General features: G+C 42.3%; 1 protein-coding gene across 1 annotated transcript in view; it reads right to left on the reverse strand.

The window, feature by feature from the left end:
- The window catches only part of gabbr2 (gamma-aminobutyric acid (GABA) B receptor, 2), a 174,861-nt gene that overhangs the window by 36,276 nt on the left and 121,235 nt on the right, over positions 1-17,350 (reverse strand). Inside the window, exons 12-13 of the mRNA XM_071500682.1 lie at positions 17,172-17,279; positions 13,854-13,976 (exon numbers count right to left, since the gene is read on the reverse strand). Coding sequence (XP_071356783.1) covers positions 13,854-13,976; positions 17,172-17,279 — 231 coding nt within the window. The remainder of the gene's footprint in view (positions 1-13,853; positions 13,977-17,171; positions 17,280-17,350) is intronic.

Genomic DNA, 17,350 nt, shown 5'->3' on the forward strand with positions numbered 1-17,350 from the left:
CACCTTTCTGTCTCTCTCTCTCTCTCTCTCTCTCTGTCTCAAGCCTCTTCCCCCTCACAAGCTTCTTTGTCCCTGCCCTTTCCTCACATCTCTCCTTGCTTTTCTTCCACTCTCCTCTCGCCTCCCTGTCTCCCTTGAGCCACCCTGAGTCCCCTACCACTCTTTCCTTGTCCTCCTATCTTCAGCCCTCTGTAGTGTAAGTGTAAAGTCTGCAGTGTGCAGAAGGCTCAAGGTCTTGTGTAAAAGAACTCTTCCACTTAGCTGAATGTATTTGTATTCCTGCGCTCAGAGTGCTGAGGCAGCACCAGTACTTTGTTCAGGCAGTGGCAAAGTGCTCTCATCTCCCCATCACCGGCCGACCTTGGTGGTCTCCTATTCCTGACTCCCAGGAGCAGGTGTGCATGTGCGCATGATGTGTTTATATCTGTGTGTGTATGTGTGGTGTCAGCGATTAACCTCTCTCTAACTGACCCCTCCCCTCACACAGTGTCACTGAAGCACCAAAGTCTCTCAGAGGTGGCTCCTTGTCCTTGAGGTGAAGACAGCTCTGCAGTGTCGGTGCAGCGTGAGTGCGATCAACAGCTTGTTGTTTCACATGAAAAGCAATTAGGAATGAGAGTGGAAAAACAGAATCGCCAGCAGATCTGGCAATAACACACTTCTCATCTCACACTGCTGCTAATTTATTCATGGAACCATCACTGTGGTGTGCAGTTCACACCATATTCCAGCTGAGCAATAGATACACGACAACACTTGGCTCGTTCAAGCTGTGTCAAAATTTTACTGTTCAAAATAATGATCATCTACATGAAGTGACATCAGTTAGGCGTGATATCATTCTGCCACTCACGTTGTTCTGGGTATTGTGTGCTAATTGGGGAACAAGCACAAAATTGAGGATACGGGTCAAGCACATTATTGTTTACAAAGGTACCACAGCACACATGAAATGTCCAATAGATGCAAAAGTTTTTTCTATCAAACATACAAAGTTGAGTCTTGTGGTTGAAGGCACAAATGTGTGCATGACGTCAGCCAAGGTACCACATCGATTGAGGCTCCTGGAATAAATGAATCCTCTACCTGGTTCTGGCACAGCACTAGTGACTGCTATTGGTTGGCCTTTCTATCCTTCCTCATGCTGTCGACACAAAGAGAGATAAGCAGCAATAAAAATGTTTCTAGTTGGATATTTCAAGTTGGAAGAGGAAAAGGAAACACAACAATTTCAATTTTTCTTCAATATCGCAAAATAGAATGTTTTATTTAACAGTTGATTCTGCTTTCTTTAAAATGACCATTTCTTTTTTTTAAGTTACTTTTTTGGCCATTCATTATTACAATGGGGACAGTGAGAGAGAGAGAGAGAGAGAGAGAGAGAGGAAAGTTAGGGAAGAGAGAGGAGATGACATGCAGTAAAGGGCCTGAGTCGACTGAGCCTAAATGGTTTGTGCACTGGGGAGCCCTTAAAATGATCATTTCTAAAAGTACAAAGTGGTACAAGTGGTACTTGTAGGAAAGGGCAGTGTAAGGTTTCTGAAAAGGCTTCATCAAAACAATTTTAAAATAATTGTTTTCTTTATGTCTCTTTTTATGTCTTTCCATTGAGTCCCATTAAACTAAGCTGTCACTAAAGAAATAATGCAGAAGCAAGACTTACAGTAACTTCAGTACTTATTACAGAACAAAGCATGATTGTGAGTATTACTGAGGTGCCACAGTGCTGCCGGTCATTTTCCATTAAATATTCAGTAGCTTATCCTTTGAAAAAGGACCATAAACAAGTCAAAGTCAAGCAAACATTTCTTAGTTGACCAGGTCTTTAACAACCCATTACTCAACTAATTGACTGAGGAAGGGGCAGCCCAGTGTACATTTGCCTCATCCCTGGAATACTAGCTTTTATTTTAAAAACAGAAAAAAAAGTTGTGCACTAATTGGTCTGCATGTCTAAAAGAAGGTGAAAAGAAATAATAAAATAAATAAATCCCTAATGAGCAACAAGCTTGCTCAGGGAAAAGCACCTGCTGGGAATAAGCTGACTGGGCAGTTGGTCGGGCTCAGGGTCACGGGTTGTTGACTACATTCACATTCACACTATCTTATCAAGACAGCGGCTTCCTGAAGGATAACGAGGTTAATGATGGTCAAATGGATGAAGGGGCCAAACAACTGTGAGAAACATTTGTGTCTAAGTGCACCTCATCATCACCTCACTGCCTCTGGGACCACCACCACCGACATAATCATTATCTTCGTCATCATCATCATCACGTACAGAGTCATGGCCATCATCAAGGGCTGCATCACTATCTTGAGTTTATAACTAATCATCTGTATCTGCCCGTGGGCCAGATGAGACTGCCTATCCCTAATCTGTGTGTGTGTGTGTGTGTGTGTGTGTGTGTGTGTGTGTGTGTGTTTATGTGTCTGTATCAGCTGCTGAGCCGTAATGGAATCCTCAGGGCTGTGGATGAGCAGAGCAGGAGGAACAGTGATGGATGTGTCTGGTCACTGGTGGAGTGTCTTTCAGGTAGTGAGAGAGGGAGAGAGAGAGAGGGAGGGAGGGAGAGAGAGAGAGGGAGAGAGAGAGAGAGAAAGAGAGAGGATGATGGAAAGAGAGGAAGAGAGAAATATGAGAAGGGATAAAACAGAAGGAAACAGAACAGCAGCAGGACAGCATTACACACACACACTTAGACAGCACACACAAAAGCATACACACAAACATACATTCTTTAAAAGTCCACTTTGAAAAGCCAAATGAACAAACTAACACAGCACACATTCTCCTGTGTGAGTCGACATTCGTTTTTATCTGCATGTATACATGTACATACAGAACATTAACTAGTGTCCACTTACACACTGGATAAAGCCTTAGCTGTAACTGAGGGAACGCTTGACACCACTTTTCATTTGGAAGACTTCTAATTGGTCAATTGCTTACCTCTCATGCTCAATCAGCTGTTACCTAGCAACTGTAGTGCGGGGGAGCAGTAGGAGATCAGCAGGGAAAAAAGGGCTGGGCAAAAAGTGAGAGGAGAGCAAAAGAGAGGTGTGGGTGATGGTGGGGGTCGGGGGTAATTAGTGTGTTTGGGCTCATTTTGTTGGGCAGAGAGAGAGAAAGAAAGAGAGAGAGGTGAAAGAGAGGGAGAAAGAGAGAAATCACACAGCACATACAGGTGGAGAGGAAGTAAAAAGAGATAAATATTGCCACCCAGTTCCATTTTCGACAGATTCACTTGAACAGGCTCAGCAATGCACAACCACATGTCCAATTTACCAGCTAGAGTGTCAACAAACACGGCACCTCTGAAGCAGTCCTTAGAGCGCTTTCCTGCATGATTCATGGATAACGCTGTCAGCTTACACATACCGTGCACTGTTGTCCCTCACAAGACAAATACCAGTGTATTGCCAAAGCATTACAAAACATACAGGGTAAATATTCACCACAAAAATGATGAAATCCTGTGCAAACTGAAATCCCTGTTGACTTGGAGAGATATCCAGGTCCTCATCTTCCCCTCAGAAAATGGACTGAGGCAGAGATCTTGACAACACAAAAACACAACAAACATGAAAATGCTTTCAAACTTTTGAACAACTTTATTGATTTAACCCGCTAAGTTGTTGAATCACTGCTGAGATAAGAAATAAGTGTAACTAAATCTAGAAAATAAAATATAGAAACACTGGAGGCAAGACTGCCCTGATCTTGATCCGGATTTTGATTGGGTAGTTGATTTGGTCTGGCATTAAAGATGTCTCTCACAATCCTCACCACCACCAGAAAATTAAGCGCATTTTCTTGAAGTTATTTGAGACGACACAAGTTGTATTTGATGAGTAAGGTGAATGTTGTGTGAATGTGAATGTTGCTCATTTTTCAAACCAGGTAGCTCTTAAACTGCCTCAGCTGTTGTCTGTGACAGTGCCCCCGACTACATCTTCCTCTCTCATCATCATTAGTTTGTGTCTTATTTTGAAGGTTTTGTGGTATTTGCGGTATTTGTATTTTTAGTATTTGTATTTATATTTCTTTAGTTCCCTCTCTTCTCTGCTTTCTTTAGTGTAACATGATGTTTAAGAAAAAGGTGGTCACAACAAAGTACACATAAAAACTTATTCAGCTTCCATTTTCATGAGCTCATAATGCAGCACTCTTTATGTAGGTGGAGGTTTTTGTCCTGTCCAGGTGGTGTTAAGTCGTGACTCCTTGTGCTGGCTGGGACATGTAAAAACAGGCAAGACTATAAACAGAAGCAGGTATCCCCAAGGTAAAACATGTGACTCACTCACTTAGGATACCTTGGAGGACTTTAAAATAACAGGCCAGCGTCAGAGGCACTGTCAGAGGTATGTCTGTGTCTCTGAGCCCTTAACAGTAACCGCAGAAATAGTAACTACAAGAAAATGTGATTGCCAAGGAGATTAATATGCGTGTCACTGATTTGAATTTGGAGGTGGTTATGTGGTTTCATATCAGCATGATGATCATTACAACTGAGCCTATTTAAATAGGTTGTTAAGAATGCAGCTACCTACAGCAGGGCCACATGTCTTACATTAATCACAGTACTAGGACTTGGTGCAATCTAATGTTGCAGCACATGCAGTGACAATACCTTACTTTAACTGTAAGAATGCATAACTGTCCTTTTGGGATAGGGAAGCTCTCTGACGCTCCTGCAGCCAAACACATCACCAAGAATGTGTGAGGTCTATGTAGCCTTCCCTTTTGTTCTCTCCCTCCCTTCTTTCTTCCCTCCAGAGGTGGTCGATGAGAAAAGGCCTAGGTGGGTGGTGGTTATCCCTTAATGACCCAGTTTACTTTGAAAAGGCATTGATCTCAGCCACCGCTTTACTCAACACTAACAAAGGAGCCTCAAAGCCCATTTTTGATAATGCTGCAGATGACATTGTTCTTCATTCTACAGAATAAATACTTTATGATTCTTAGTTCATGTCATATCACATCTTTGTCTCCATCACTGGGAATATGATTATTCCTTGATAAATCTCTGTGTAATTCAATTCAGACCTTGCCTAATCTAGCTGAATCTGAGATAAAATGTAAGAGACTGGGGTGAATTTCATTTCTGTGTAGTTTTTCCAAAGCAAAGCAGATGCAGTATGTTTCATTTTCCAAAGAACACCATTTTCAGAGTAAAGAGCCAGTGGGATTAAATTAAATGTAAATAGGACTATCCTTTCCGGCGGCTTTCTCAGAGCAGGCTGATAGCGAAACAAGAGCATCGTGTCCTTCAAATGCCATTCACACAATCAACAGTTGGCTGGGACTGCAGCAGAGAACCTGTGTGAGAGTGCAGGGGGAGGGGGAGGAAGAACACCGAAGGCAGGTGGGCATGCATGTATATGTGGCTGTGCATTGTTCAGGGATCATTAAAGGTTTTTACCAATATTGTAGATGGAAAGATGTTGTATACTGGACTGCTCTATTGACGAGCTGTATTGTAAGAAATTGCTTGTTTAAGAGAATTTAGTCACTTGTATTAAAAATGTTGCTATTTAGTTGTTGCATTGCTTCCCACAAGCAGAAACACAGGAAACAGACACAGGAATGTAGGAGCTGGCCAAACGAGGAGAAGCAAAAGTGGGATAGTGCAGGATAGGAGCATGAGGTATGGAATAAGAAGGTGTCTGCAAATAGGAAAGAGGCTGGTAACACTTCTGTTAGAGAAACGACTTATAGGGGGATGACAGGAACGAAGTGGATAGATGACAAACTGGAGAGCAAAAGAGATGGACAGTTCCAAAGTAAGCAAATAGACGTGTGGAGGAACAGAAAACACTTTAAATAAAAGAGAGGGGATTGAATGTGAGAAAACCTAATAGCTGTGGGAGCAGGGGAGAGTGTGTCAGCAGGTCTGTGAGAGAAGCCTGAGAAAAGTCACCAACAGAAATAGGAGGAAGGGGAGGGAGAGAAAAGATGAGTGAAAGAAAGGTTCGTCTTACAACTAAGCTTAAATATAAATAAGTCAATACTTCTAATCTTGCTATTAATATGTGTGTTTTTGAGGTATACGTAAGTTGAACTTAAATAAATATTCAAGTGTGAAGACACACTATGTATGTTAAAATCAACAACTGAGGCCGATCAGATAAATCAAATCAGATAAATGGCAGTTCCAGCATCAACAGTAAACACAAACTAGCCAGGAGCATCATAAATAGTGACTGGAGTCATTACATGATCACATGAAGAACATCTGATAGCAGGTGTCTGCTGTCAACTTGGTGTGATGTAATTATTAACAGAAATTACAACAGATGCAAAAACTGCCCTTCTCATCTGTTGCCTACAGCATTATCTGTTGTCTACAATAACTTTCCCCTCCTTTCAGAAACTGTGTTTTCCCCATCCTATGAAAACAGTATGCAAATATTACGTGAACAGATGGTGTTTCATGGCCTATCAACAAGAGAAATCGCGATGTAATCTAAGCATGGCCACTTTAGATATGTTTTAATGGTACAAGTAAAAAATGGCCACCTGATATCTGGCCACAGGATTTATGTCAAGCCCAGGTTATGGGGACCTTAACAGTGCCCTTTAGTCTCTGGTCAGATCAGTGCTGCACATCAGCCCTCATCTATCTGCCTGAGCCCAGCAGTGAGGTCCCTGTCTCGATCTCCACTGCTAATAATGAGGCCTCACATTTAAGCTAATCACCATCATCTCACCATCAACGCATAAAGAGGAATATTTCCACATTAAATGCTAGTAGTGAGTCATATGTTGGCTTGCTGCTGCAGTGATATGATATTGGGAACAGATGAGTGCATTAGAACACCCCCTCCCTCTCGCCCTTCCTTTCTCTCTCTCTCTCTCCTTGCCTTACTGCATACAGGTGGGGGCGGCAGAGGCAGGAAAGCAGAGGGAAATCTCTGTGAGGGCTCCTAAACTTCTACCTGGAAATATGCATGCACAAGTGTGCATGTGTATACACTGTACACCTTTCTGCTCCAATCAGTCACTGATGTTCTCTTGGCCCAGTGCGTGCACAGAATTTCTATGTGAACGTTTAACATCTTCTCTGCATGTGTCGCTATACTGAAGTGGGTGCCCTAACCTGCTATTTTCATCTCATGGATCAACATTGCTGCTCTATGCGTTATGGATGTCAGAAACCATGGCCGTTGCCATGGTGATGCCACACTGCAATATTCTTTTGCAGCTCGCCAGCCTGCTGATGCTTACAGCACTTCCAAGCTGGGAAAAACGACAGAGGAGGGAGGGGAAGGAAAAGGAGACAAGAGGAGAGACTAGAGTAGAGGGGTCTGCAGCAGGATCCACCAGAATGCTAATCATCCTTTCTCGACAGTCTGTCCTTCATTATGCAGGAGACAATGCCCGAGACCACAAGAGAGGACGTTAATCTGTACGCAAACACACAAGCATACATACAAAAACATATCCATGCTTCAGTGAGCACATACATTCCACAAGTTCGTATACAGGCTGAAACATACATACAAGGTCATTCCATGAACACACAGATACACGGAGCAGCAAATACAAAAAAATGAACAATCCACACTCACTTACATGCTTCAATGCACGTCTGTACATTAAAACTGCAACATGTGTCAGTACCGCAGGGCTTAATCTGATGGCAACCAGCAGTCTGCCCTGCTGCTGAAACATCCACGCCATTAACAAATGCTCAATTATTAACGAGCCACAAAATGGATCTAATTGCTCACTGCAGCCCAACGTCTCCATCAGCATTCTCAGGACGTTTCTGGAGCAGCCAGACTTCGGCCTGCTCTCAGTAAGCTCCCTGGGAAAAAAAAGACACTGATATGCACAATATTCCCTGTGCTGTTAGGATTTAGGGGTCGGACCACTATAGAGAATCGGGGAAGCTGCAATTACCATCTTGGCCAAGTTGCCTTTAATCTGAGCATTTTTTATTGAATTCAGCGTAGATGGTTGTGTTTTATGTATGGTACACACTGAAGTGCAGATCAGAGGCCAGGCTTGGTTTAAAGGGGTTGGGGACAATGTCAAGGTCACAAGTCATTTCTGGTGAAGGCACATCATCTGCATACTGTAATTAAAACTGCTGGCTTGAAGTGCGGCCATAAAATAGGACTCGGGGGTCACTCTGCTCTCATTTCGGAGACACAAAGCCTTAACTCCCTCCATGATCTCTGGCCCTTCTTTACTTTTATTTTTGGAGGGTATTAAATCAGTCATGTTTTATGAAGCATTCCACAAGGATCTATTGTCAGCCTCTTCGCAGTTTCATCTTGCTAATGCTAATAAAGGATGCAAAGGGGGATGCCCTAGTTTTGCTAATGGTGGCTCATTAAGCTTAGCTTGCTGGATTCAGAGCAGAGGGTTCACCCCTGGTGATGCAGCAGATTGATTTTGTCCATGTTTCCACTGTGTAAATCTTGGTTATAAAGCATGAGCAAGATCATTTTACCCACAGTCTCAACTATAGCCAGTTATCCTCTTACAATATTAAGATGTACTCATATCTGTGACCACACAGGGCATAGATATAAATTGCATGCAGAAGAACCCACTTCAGTTCATATGTTTTGCGCCCCAACACGCACTTGGACTGATGAATGTCTTCACACTCTATATGTATTTAAACTGAAAAATGCAACTAACGTTCCTCTAAACAATTACAGAAACCCTCCTTTGTGATGCTTCAAAGAAACTAATGTGGTGGATTAGCAAACACTGTGACAGTTCAATAACACAGTGTTGTCATACTGCATACTCTTGGGTACAGCAGGTAGATACAGCTCTGTGAACCCAAGGTCAGTCTTACTCCCAATCCTCCATAGTGGGGGAATGCAAGAGGGGAGGTGGGGATGGAGGGAGAAAGTGTGTGTGTGTGTGGGGGGGGGGCAGCAACCAGGTACTACCGCAGGCCAGATGACCCAGCCAGACCACATAGCCCCCTTGCCCAGACAGAGTAGAGCCAATTCCATTGGAATAGGGTGCACTCCCTCACCAGCACCCTAATACTGCAGTCTTCATTGATTCCAAGGGCTAATTCCAGGAACAAAACAAGCTGTTCCCTTACCCCATCGTGAGGGAGTTCTGGTGTCTTCACACCAAGAAAGCCCTCCAACTCCTCTGTTATGACCAACTGGGAGACAGAAGCCGTCATCAAGGTGGCTCAGACAGCACACAGAGTTTCTAGGGCTAACATCACCAACCCCACATTGCTGCCATGGACTGACTTCACCTGGGACCTGATCCACAATATAAACAGGGTGAACACCTCAGAGTGTGCAGCACTAAACAGTGTCAACATCTGGAGCAGCATACTATGGAGAACAGCTTGACATTGTTCAAGCCATGGACACTGATAGTGACCAACCTCTCAGACATAAGAGAGGTCGAGCAACTGTGACAACTCATCTTTAAGATTCCTAATTAGAAAGGAATACAGGCTGTTGCCTGCTCCATAGTTCCTGATTATATTTTGCAATTTCAGTATTGAATCATTATTGAACTGAACTTAACCCTGAACATAATGTTTGAGTTGCCATTATATCTGATCTATATTTGTAATATATGAAGACTGAAGAGCACAGACCCTGAATTCATCTCTAGCATTAAAATTCAAGATGTGTCATATTTTTAGATACCCACTGTCCATCAAAAGATATTACAACCATCCCTCAAACAGTAAGACATATGTCACCGTATGCGAGAGATTCAGGTGGGCTTATAGTGTTTCACTGTCAGACCACAGACCACACTGTCAGATCACTGCCAGATAAACAAAACAAACTGGACATAAGACAATAGTAGAACCTGAGCCCTGTAACTTCTATAGTATAAATAATCAATATAAATGGGCTCCTGATGGTAATGTTGGATTTAGAAATGTGATCACTTCACCTGAAATCACTGATCTAATTAATGCATTCCTCTGTGTACACTAGGAGCAGCTTTGCATTTAAACAGAGACTGAAAAAGGAAGAGTGGTACAACGAAGACTGCAAAAATGTCAGCTACAAAACACAGACCTGAGGCAAAATTGTGTTGAAACATGGAGAGAATAAAAACAAATAACAGGATATAAGAAAAAAAAAACAACATCATGATCAGACAAAAAGAGAAATTGAGGAGTTCTTTGATCGAAAACTAGGAGAGATGATAAACTTAACAAAATTGCAACATTTGGAAAGATCATTTTGAAAAACTATAGGAAAACTATATGAGCATCTAAAAATCTCAATCATGAACAGAAAGAAATTTAAGAAAAAGTGATAATCCTTGAATCAACAATCAAAAATAATCAGAACCTCTTTGATTACCTAATTACAATTGAAGAAAACAATATAGAAAAATTAAATCTGGCAAAGCATGTGGACACAGCAGCCTTGAGCTGAGACAGGCTCTGCTTCAGTTGTTCAGTCTCGTTCTTCAGTCAGGCTGCTTCCCTGAGATCTGGAGCCGCGGGCTTTTTCACCAATACATGAGTGCAGATAAATTAGACACTAACAACTACCGAGGCATTTGTGTGAGCAGCAATCTGGGGAAGGTTTTTTGCAGCATTATCAGTGCTCAGATGCTGCCCTTCTTTATGGAACACAATGCCCTGAGTAAAGGGCAAATTGCCCTTTTAATAATTCATCACACTACTGACCATGTTTACACTTAACATGCTTTAATCATCTCGCACAATAATAAAAAAAAAAAAACAGGGTAACATTTTTGTGTGTTTTATTGAAGGCTATTGATCTTATTTGACAGGATTATGTTTTTAAATTCTCAGAATCAGAGAGAATTGGGGAGGGGGGGGTGAAAAATACAACGGACAGAGGGAGGTTGCAGGGGAAGGGTGGGTGGCCTTGCATGATGTGAGAGCTCACAGGAAACTGGGTAACTAATGGTCCTTCTCCTTTCGCCAATTACTGTTAGTCAGTCAGAGCTGGTTTCACTGGCTCCTGAGCCCTATGACCTTCCCCCATGGTCCCATTCACCCAACCCCCTCACCCATCAACCCCCATTCCACCTAGGTGTGTGTTTGGACTGAAAAAAATAGCACAGTGTTAAAAAACACCAGGGCCTTTGTTAGTGGGGGTGTGTTTCTACGGGTAGCAGGGAGAAAATTAAATATGATCCATTAGGTGTGGTTTGACTTCTGCCTTGCGGCAGAAATTGAGCCATGTTGAACATTTTTGTTGAATGGTGTTTTTTTGTTTTTTTGTTGGTTTTTTTTGGATCCTTGTGTATCATGACCCCCACTGTACCAACACAGCAGCCTTATTGAAATTATTGACGGGGTAGTGTTATCTGACGCAATGATAACATCTGAACAGTGTAACTCTCATCTGTTTCTGGTAGTGCAGTATGTTTATTTGTTTCTCTTTAAAATTCCTTATACAGTTTATGATCATAAATGCAGTGTTTGTCTATAACGTGTTTTCCTGTAGCCTCTCTCGTCTTCTTACCCACTTTCTGGGTATTTGGGTTGCCTTCTGGTTTCTGGTCCCACCTGACAAGCCTGGAGGCCCTGGGCGCAGAGGAGCTCCAGGCTGTCTCTCCCTTAGCTGAGCCTCAAGGGTCCACTGCTGCTGGTGCTGGAAATCTGGCAGGCTGGGCAGGCATGAGAAGCCTCTGCCTCAGCCCAGGCATGCAGATCCACAACCCCAGGGGGGTGCAGACTCCTACACTGAGTGGTTAATATATTCTGAACACTCCCCTGGCCAGGGGCTTAGAGTCTGAGAATACCCCATGAGGACCTAACTGCACACTCTGACAACATTCACAAATGAATATGTTAGGCAAAGCTTTGCTACACCCTTTAGGCAGGCTTAAATATATAAGTGGCTATATCAGAAATGAAATACGGCTTTGTCTAGAGTTGTAAATGTGCTAAGTATACCTTCAGAATATTGCAAAAGGAGCATGAGAATGTAAATAAGTCTACCAAGATATTATGCACAGGTTTCATCTTCAGAGATCTCCCACAGGAATCTTTTCATCAAGGACTGAGACAGATATAAAAAACTCAGAGAGGCTGACCTTCTCCCACTGCTCTTAGATAAGCACTATTTATCACTTCACAAGATTTTCATTTAATCGAAGACACAAAAAAGTCAAAACCGGGTGCAAGACGGTGTCAGACACCCTTCCATCCCCCGCAGGACCTTGGCAACAAGCAAGCCAACATCATCCATTCAATACTATCAAAAGAAGTCTCCATAAAAATCCACCATTAAACCCTGCCTTCACTGCAGTGACCTTCTGATAACCTCTGTTTAGTAGAAGGGTCACTGAGGATCCAACCAATGCCGTCTGTTTCTAAGGGCTTTGGGCTCTTGGGAGGCAGTTAACAGTCTTGTGGCCTACATACAGAAGTCTAGGGGACTTGAAAGATGACTCATTAGGGAAAATCTCCACTTAGCAGTATCCATGGTCTGTGGTCTTCAAAGACAGATGATTTAATCTCTGCTGCAGCGGAATAATTGCGCCTGCTTGTCAGTTGTTAGCACCAATGGTAAAGTAAACAGAATTTTTCCTGTTGCATTATTATTTGTCAGCACACAGAGGGAATAATATATAGCGATGTAAAATTGATTTTTCAGTCATGCTATTGTTACTTCAAACAAACCCAGTGGCCATATCCAGTAAACTGATAAGAAAGCAAAACCTAGCAGGGGCCTTAACGTGACTTAATGCTGTTGTCAGTCTCTGGAATTTTTCTCATTTCACTGTCATTCTTCACATTTATCACACAGTGTGCTTCATTACTAAAACTTCAGTGTCACACACAGATATGATGCCCATCCCATTTGTCCAATGTACCTTGCTGCACCAGTTCCGTAGCTCATTTCACCAATACACTGCATTAGTTGCGAGCCCATATTTTTGTGTTAACAACTTAATAGATTGGGGAACGAATGAGTTCTGCAGCCTCTTATGTTTAACCAGTGGGACACTGAACCATCTATTTAACAGCATGAGCTTATATTCTCAGAAATAAAACCACTAGAAAAAGAAAAAGACTCAAAGCTATTTTAATATATGCAGCTGGAAATCTTCCTGACTCGATTGTTTAATCCACCATCTTTAAGCAGTCTGCTGGACACGCTGCTGGTAAGCTGTACAGAAACACGGAAAGAAAGCTGTACCAAACAGTGAAGTCAGACTGCAAAATATTTTATACTACTGAAATATGTGAAAAATAACAACTCAGTCTGCCATTTTAGCCAAAGTGACTAAATCCTCTGAGAAAATAAATATGCAGTTATGCCTCACTAATTCACAGTCTGCATTCCCTTAATACCACTGACAGTTATGTGCTAATAATGTCATGCCTAACTGAAAACACTCTTCACACATCATCAACCTCTCATGCCAAAGCTACAGTATGTTCATTTTAGCCAATTGGGCACATCGCTAAACTAATCCTGTACCAATCTTAGACAATCTGAGTCTTCTCTCACCAGTCACAGCAAGGCAGAGTTCATTTTCTACTCTACACCACACCACCTCTCCAGCAAGGAGAAAGTGATGCCAAGTGCCTCTTTTCCAACAGGCCTTGCCAAAGTCTCACATCCAAGCTGGCAAATGTCCGGCAATGGGATGAGCACAGGAGGCAGCAATGGCTCACATCCTGACCCAAAAATAACAAGCACAACAAAGATGCTCATGCTACAGCCCAAGGCGGACATTTTGTTTGCCTCAACTCCAAATACTGAGGCATTTTTAGCAGGAATCTGTGCCACCAGGATTTTCCCAGCTGAGGCAAATAATGTTACATCAACATAAACAAAACCCCAATCAAGCGTAAGTTCAGATGAGATGTTAAAAAAACATCAAAATGCACACTGACCTCCAAGCTGTATTCTTCCACAGTCCTCTTAAGTGGGTCCACAATCTGCCAGCAAATGAGGATGCATAAGTCGATCAGCAGCATCCCGCCAACAATAATCAACAACTTCTGGTCCTTTATGATCTAGAGGGGGAAAAAAATGAGATGCTTGCATTAGCCCAATAGCCCACACCTGCTAATGTTATGTAATAGTATGTGTGTCTGTAGAACCATTTCAAACAACATTTCTTATTGACCACTGTAATTATGTGAACTGAATGATTTTCACCCCATCTTTGGACCCAGACCCCTGCTGGTTTCATTCTAACATCTAATCAGGGACTGATTACAATGCATTTAGCTGCAATTAACCACCTACTAGGATAGGAAACCAGCCAAACTCTGAGTCCAGAGACCAAGGCCTGGTTAAGAATTCAATACTGACACTCTTTTACACTGTGGTACATGGTGTGTATTAATTAGCAGATTGTACTTCATTGCCCCACAACTCAGAACCACTGATGGACATTCAGTTTAGTCAATACTATGCCACCAGCAAACTATGGATTTGTTACCTTGTGGCCAGAGAATGTGGAAAGATCCACAAAGCAAGAGCCAACACTGTCAACCACTAAAGCTCCTCTTTTGTACCATGAACTTTAGAGGGATGAAAGCCATGACCTGTTTGTGATCTTTATTTATAATAGCGTTTGACTGTCTGGAACCGCAGATCAAAGGAAAGGTCAGGGTACACAAGCAGGGATGTGTTTGGAGAGTATCACATAGCCCAGATGCAGCACACTGGTCTCACACTCTGCATCCGCTGGTGGGCTCAGGATGAGATGCATGAGGGGTTTGTTTTTTGATCTGCTGTCGTTTGATGGTGTTGGCATTGAACAAATATTGGCAAGGCAAGGCGAGGCACATTACTTGTAGAAATATTGCTATGCTTTAGGGCAGGCCGGTGAAGAGAAGCAAAGCAGGTCAAATGTCAAACGGCTGCTTAAAAGCCAATGAAATAAATTATTTGATGATATTTGAAGTACTTGCATATTGAATGAAAACATTCTGGTAAAAATCTGGCAGATGAAACTAATGATCTATGATTCCAACGAAGAAATAGTTGTAACAAAGATATGCAAGATGTGTGATATTTTGGGGAAAATTACAAAACAAAAAAGAAAAAGCTCTACACCACCATCTGCTCAACTGTGATATGTTTACTCTGCCAAATGAGTCTGTGAGACAAACTATATAATGACTCTAAATTACCTGAAGTGTTATCTACTATTTCCTTTCCCCCAGTAATACTGGCACTCTGACATATCAGTTGGGATCTATAGTCCTCATTTATACGGATGAATTTGATTGAGAGAAAAAAAAAAGACCAAATGATTAAAAAAATTATTGGATGTGCACATGCCCCTGACATGACTTTCACGTTCAACGTAGTAATATTTATATTTATATAGAAGTAGAGTGTCAACCAACAAGTGTGAGGATTGTACCAAGATAGATAGGCAGTCTGGGGGTGAGGGGTTGTGTAAGGGGGGGGGGGGTTTGTAACTGTACATGTTTATCTGTGTCTGTAGTGTGTGTTTGTGTGTATCTGGAGAAGGACAACATTGATTGACAGCCCCCCCCCCCCCCCTCCACTCCCCACTCCACACTGTCTCTGGCACTGACCTCTTTAAGAAGTGAAGGAGTGCCAGCCACAGCCTGCCGAGTGGAACCCTTATCGAACACATCCCTGATTTACAATCGGTGCTCCCCAGTGTACGAAAAAAAAAAAGATTGAGGGAGGGCTGGGGGAAGGAGTGAGGGATGCACTCCCAGCTCTGCTGTTTGAAGAAAATATGGCTAACACTCGGGCTTGTCCCTCCCCTGACAGCGGCTGGCAGAGATTTCAAGCAACCAACAGCAACTATCACTCTACTGAAGCCAAAGCACCTGCACTTAATCAGTGTGGAGGAAGTGTGATGTATGTGTGTGTGTGTGTGTGTGTGTGTGTGTGTGTGTGTGTGTGTGCCCTGCACATAGACCCAGGCCCTGAACCAACAGAGAATACATCTTGAGGTTTAAGGGCTGAAGTATGTGTTAGGAGCGAATACTGCTTCTGAGGAAACATCTGTCTTGTCTGTTAGCAATGGAAAGAAGAGGAGAGAGGGTGAACTGAGCAGTGAAAATTGGCTGTGAAGGGTCAGGGCAAAGTTAGTGCGCTGAGAGAGGTAAAGTGTTTTGTTTTGCTCTAATGATTACTCTGAATACAATGACAATGAATTAAAAAAACATTCAGTGTCATTCATTTGGAAACAGCTGAAAAAGCATGGTGGTGGTGGTGGTGGTCTTGTATTGACCTGACCACAAAATTACAGTAGAAATAGCAAAAGTAGAGCTCAATCATGGCTCCTTGTCTTTTAACCTGTAATCTGGATTCTCTTTATCTTCATCTGTCCTTTGCCCTTCTTTTCCCAGGATTCACTTTTTCTTCACACAGTGTCCAACCCACTTTTGTAGCCATTTGTGCCACATTATTTGTCTTGTCCCTCTCTCTGCCCTGCTTTGTCTTCCTCCTTCTGTCTCTCCACCCTCCCTTCTGCCACTCCATCTCTCCTCCAACTTCTCTGACTTTTTGATCCATCCCTCCTTCCTCTCTCTCTCTCTCTCTCTCTGGCAGGCCACCCACACTTCCTCCAATATGCAAGAGGGAGAGAGACAAACGAGAGAGGAGAGCAAGATCTATAAATACAAAAAGGCCAAGCACAGTTACAACACTCATTGAACTTGGCACCACTTTATATAACTATGCCAGTGAAGCAGATTGTGTCAGATGTTTAAAAAACCATTTGTATTTCTGAATCTTTTTTTTTTTTTTTTTACAAGAGAAGAATCTAAAAGCAGGTGCCAGGGGCTGCCAGTCTTTCAGAGTGTTTGTTAAAAAGCATGAGTCTGAATACACGCACCCACACACCAGTGCTGGGCTTTCAAAAGACATATGAGGCAGCCTGGATACACGTTTCAATGGAGATGCCTGTGGTTATATGAACTGGTAGTTATCCCATCTAACAGATGCACATGCTATGTTAAAAAACAAAAGATTCAAATCCAGATTTAACTAGAAAAGATCATGTGTACATGTACCTATGCTGGCCATTCACAAGTAAAGCAGCCTCTGATTTATTAAAATAATAGATAAATAATGAAGCACATTTGTCAAGGAGGCATACAAAGTACCAGCCTTTGTAACATGTGTGTCATAATTTGAACAATAAAGGGGAATTAAGGGCAATAAGTTCCTCTCTTTATATTTCTTTTAAAAAATGCAACATTTTTGAATACCTTCTTCTTCATCTTCACATTTTTAAAGATGGCGTGCACCCTCCAGGTCTTGGCAAACATGGCTCCAAAAGCTGTGGTGTATCCAACAATGAGAATCCATGTCCGAACCTATCAGAGCAAAAAGAAAACACATAATTGTGTCATGGCTTAAAATTGTGATCAAGGTTTAAAACGACATC

The sequence above is a fragment of the Trachinotus anak genome, unplaced genomic scaffold (genome assembly GCF_046630095.1).
Source record: "Trachinotus anak isolate AG129_WGS33_773 ecotype Australia unplaced genomic scaffold, CSIRO_AGI_Tana_v1 ptg000016l, whole genome shotgun sequence".
Taxonomy (NCBI): Eukaryota; Metazoa; Chordata; class Actinopteri; order Carangiformes; family Carangidae; genus Trachinotus; species Trachinotus anak.